Source organism: Cyprinodon variegatus, unplaced genomic scaffold (assembly GCF_000732505.1).
Source record: "Cyprinodon variegatus isolate N-32 unplaced genomic scaffold, C_variegatus-1.0 Scaffold750, whole genome shotgun sequence".
NCBI classification, from domain to species: Eukaryota; Metazoa; Chordata; class Actinopteri; order Cyprinodontiformes; family Cyprinodontidae; genus Cyprinodon; species Cyprinodon variegatus.
The window spans coordinates 80,236-83,602 of NW_015151203.1; the positions used below are offsets into that span (position 1 = coordinate 80,236).

At 45.6% G+C, this 3,367-nt stretch overlaps 1 protein-coding gene across 2 annotated transcripts in view; it reads left to right on the forward strand.

Moving 5' to 3' along the window:
- The window catches only part of LOC107098143 (RNA-binding protein 4.1-like), an 8,479-nt gene extending 5,565 nt beyond the window's left edge, over positions 1-2,914 (forward strand). Inside the window, exon 3 of one of the 2 annotated variants that reach the window (XM_015395627.1) lies at positions 1,399-2,913. In XM_015395627.1, the coding sequence (XP_015251113.1) occupies positions 1,399-2,246 (848 nt within the window). In that variant the 3' untranslated portion in view covers positions 2,247-2,913. Of the gene's footprint in view, positions 1-1,398 lie in introns of both variants that reach the window. The other variant, XM_015395628.1, reaches the window with a different exon arrangement.
- Positions 2,915-3,367: the final 453 nt, after the last annotated feature.

The window sequence follows — 3,367 nt, forward strand, 5'->3', positions numbered from 1 at the left end:
TTTTTTCGAAATTAATAATCGATACTTGGCATCAAGAATCGATGCAGTAGATCACGAAAATTAGAATCACGATGCATCATCATGACGATTATTTTGCACACCCCTAGTTACTACCAGTCATTATGACAATTTTAGTTCTTGAAAAATGAATATAATATTCTAGATATCCAGAAATCCAATTCTTGACATCTACAATATATTTCTGCATGTAGAAATGTCACTACAGATATGAACTACTTATTTTACGGCTAGTTAAAATTTCTTTTAGTGTGAATTTGTCAGGGCTAACGTTAGCCCTAGCTGCTGCAGACAGGCTAACGTTAGCCTGTTAGCGGCAGCCCTCTCTCTGCATAGCCGTGTGTGAAGTACTGATGGCGATACTTTTGTTTTATTTGGAAAAATGTTCATTTAATTTATGTTTATCTGACTGTGTTCATTATTATTCCTCCACTAAATGAAAAAAGTCCTAATTTATTATTATCTAGAGACTATTAATAACAGGAGACTAGCTTTGAATGTGGTGATGTCAGCAGTACGCATCTGTCCCAGTTGACCAGATTAATGCCGCATGCTCCGGTTCTCCCAGAGTCCAGACTTTACTGGGTTCTCCTCAGGAACGTAATTGGCGAGGAAAGTTCCTACTCCTGATCTAAAGCGGCCAACAATTCACTCTCCAACTACACACCTGTAACGGTCACCACTACTCGCCAAGATTCTGATTTCAACCGTTGCGTATATTAGCGGCGACATATGAATCAAGATGCTATGAGCGAAAACATTTGATTGACAGATGACCGTTAATATATTATTGGCTGAATTTAGGTGTTCAGGCTTAATTTTGGGACAGTATGGTCTTATAAGGAGTACATTTATACACATGTTTAATCCAGAATGATTTGACGTTTAAATATGACTTCCCTACGACTTAATAGTAAAATTATATTTCTGTACAATTTAATTTTTGCTGACTAAAATGTAACTTAGGGTATCTATATGTACAGTTCTGACTGTAGGAAGAATCTTATTTTAGAGATCTACACATGGAACCATAGAGAGGACAGCTCTTCTATTAAATGTCAAAACGGCCTGCCATACCATATTTATCATTTTAACATTTGGAGCTGCAGAACGGTTCACTCTCAACGCTTAATTCAGTTAAAAATGTCTTTGAATAAACTTTATGGCTCAGATATAGAATCAAGCATAAGATTGTTTCTCTGGCTGTATTTTCCTAATTGAAGCTGAGGTTAGAGGTTGATATTAGAAGCTGCAGGTGAGACTAGAGATGATTCTGCTAATGGAGGAAAGCGGCTGTAACCATGGTAACCCTGTAGAGATGCTTCTGTGTGCATGTCCTGTGTTTGCCTTCCAGTCCTCATTGAGTGTTCTCTCTTTAAGGAAAACTGATGAGCGTGAAGCTTTCCACTAGCCGCCTGCGTACGGCGCCGGGAATGGGAGACCGATCGGGTTGTTATCGTTGCGGGCAGGAAGGCCACTGGTCCAAAGAATGCCCTCTAGACCAAAACGGCTTCCAGAGAAACGGCTCCGAGCCAAACTCTGAAGGATACGATCCCTCGAGGTTCGGCGGGCGTGGTCACGGCAGGGGCTATCCGGACTTCAGCGCCGCTCCGGAGTACGACGGCGGCTACGGTCCCGGTTTCCCCCGGGTCGCGGCCCAGAGCAGCAGCATGCCGGGTTACAGAGGAGGCGCCGGCTACGAGAGCGCGGCCAGGTACGGGCCGCCCCCAGCTTACGGCATGAGCGCCGTACCCGATCACAACGCGGCTCGGATGTACGGCAGCGAGGCGGCATACAGGAGCAGCGGCTCGGTCTACGGCGCGGTGCCAGCCTACGCGGTCCGACGGTCGCCCTACGACGTAAGGGATCCGTACAGCGTCGTGGACTACTACGAGAAGTACCGGGCCAGTGCTTACGGAGCCGCTTATTACGACGACCGGCGCGGCGGCGCCGTGCCCGGTCCAACGACGGCCCCCTCCACGGCGCAGAGGGACCGCGTCCCGCCCGCTAGCGTCGACCCCTACATGTGCCCTCCCCTCCCTCCTCCACCAGCCCCGGTCTCTTCATACTACGCACGTGACCGGAGTCCGATACGGAGAGTCGCCGGCGACACGGGTGGATACGCATTCGAGCGGTCGCGGCTTTCCCCGGTGCCCGTGGCCCCCAGGAGCGGCACCTACGAGCATTTGCGGGATCCTGTTGCCGAGCGGGCCCGGTACACTTACTAAGCTCGGACGGAGCCAAGCGGAATAGCCTTAGCGCCGCTGGAACCACGGAGACGCCGAGCATCCATGGAAAAGCTTTGCTTCCCGTTCCAGCTCCTGTTTCTCTGCAGTCAATTCTTTCTTTTTCTTTTTTTACTGATCTGTGTCTCTGTACAGTTTGAATCTGAAGAAGCGGCTTAATAAAACTTTTTTAGTTCCTCCTGTAACCGTAGAATGTGTCCTTTGATGTTTGCCTCCAGCCAATCAGTGCATGAAGATGTGCAGACATGTTGCTCCACTGTTCTGTCCGTTGTGCTGTGATGTGGTGAACTTCGCACGGCTGCAGACGCCGTTTAAAAATCATTTTTTTTTAAAGCCTGACGTCTTACAGCAGTTTTTCAGTGAATCCTTTGGTTCAGGTTCATCTTATGGATTCTTTCCGAACATCTCAGGCTTCTTGTTTTCATCCTTTCTTCTTTCCGATCAATGCGGAGCTGAGGCGGTGTCGCACAAATAAGCAACACCTTTAAACAAATGTGCATGAACAGGAAGTTCCGTGTGTTTTCTGAGACCAGACTGTTGTCCCATAACGTGACCTCTGACCTTTCCTCTGTTTCCATTCAAATAAAATGTGAAAGTGAAAACATTGTACAATTTTCATTCATTTTCAAGTTTAATAAAAAAAAATTTAACTGGTTTATTGTGTCATTTCTAAAACTCTTTTTTTCTAACTTAATAAAAAGGTTAATCTAAACAGAACTAATTAATTATATTAATGAGCAGAGGTGTCAGTATTCATGTTTATTACTCTAGAAGTGTAAATCCTGCTGTTTACAAAGACTTCTGTAGAAGGTAAAGTGTAAAAGTACCATTTTTAATGCCTATTAGTTTCAGGTATAAATAATGATCCCTTATTATTCTTTGCTGAGCCGACTTTTCCTTTAAAAACAGAAGTAGGACATCAGGAAGCTGTGAAAACCAGCAGCCAGACTGGGATTAAACTGGGAGAAAATAAAAACAGGCTTTAGTCTGTTTTTTATTTCCCTCTGCTTTCAAACAGCAGCAATGGCGGCTGGTTTGGATGGTGTAACGGAGACCAGATGTCTGTAAAGATTCCAGCTCAGCCTGTCGTCCCCCACCCCCCG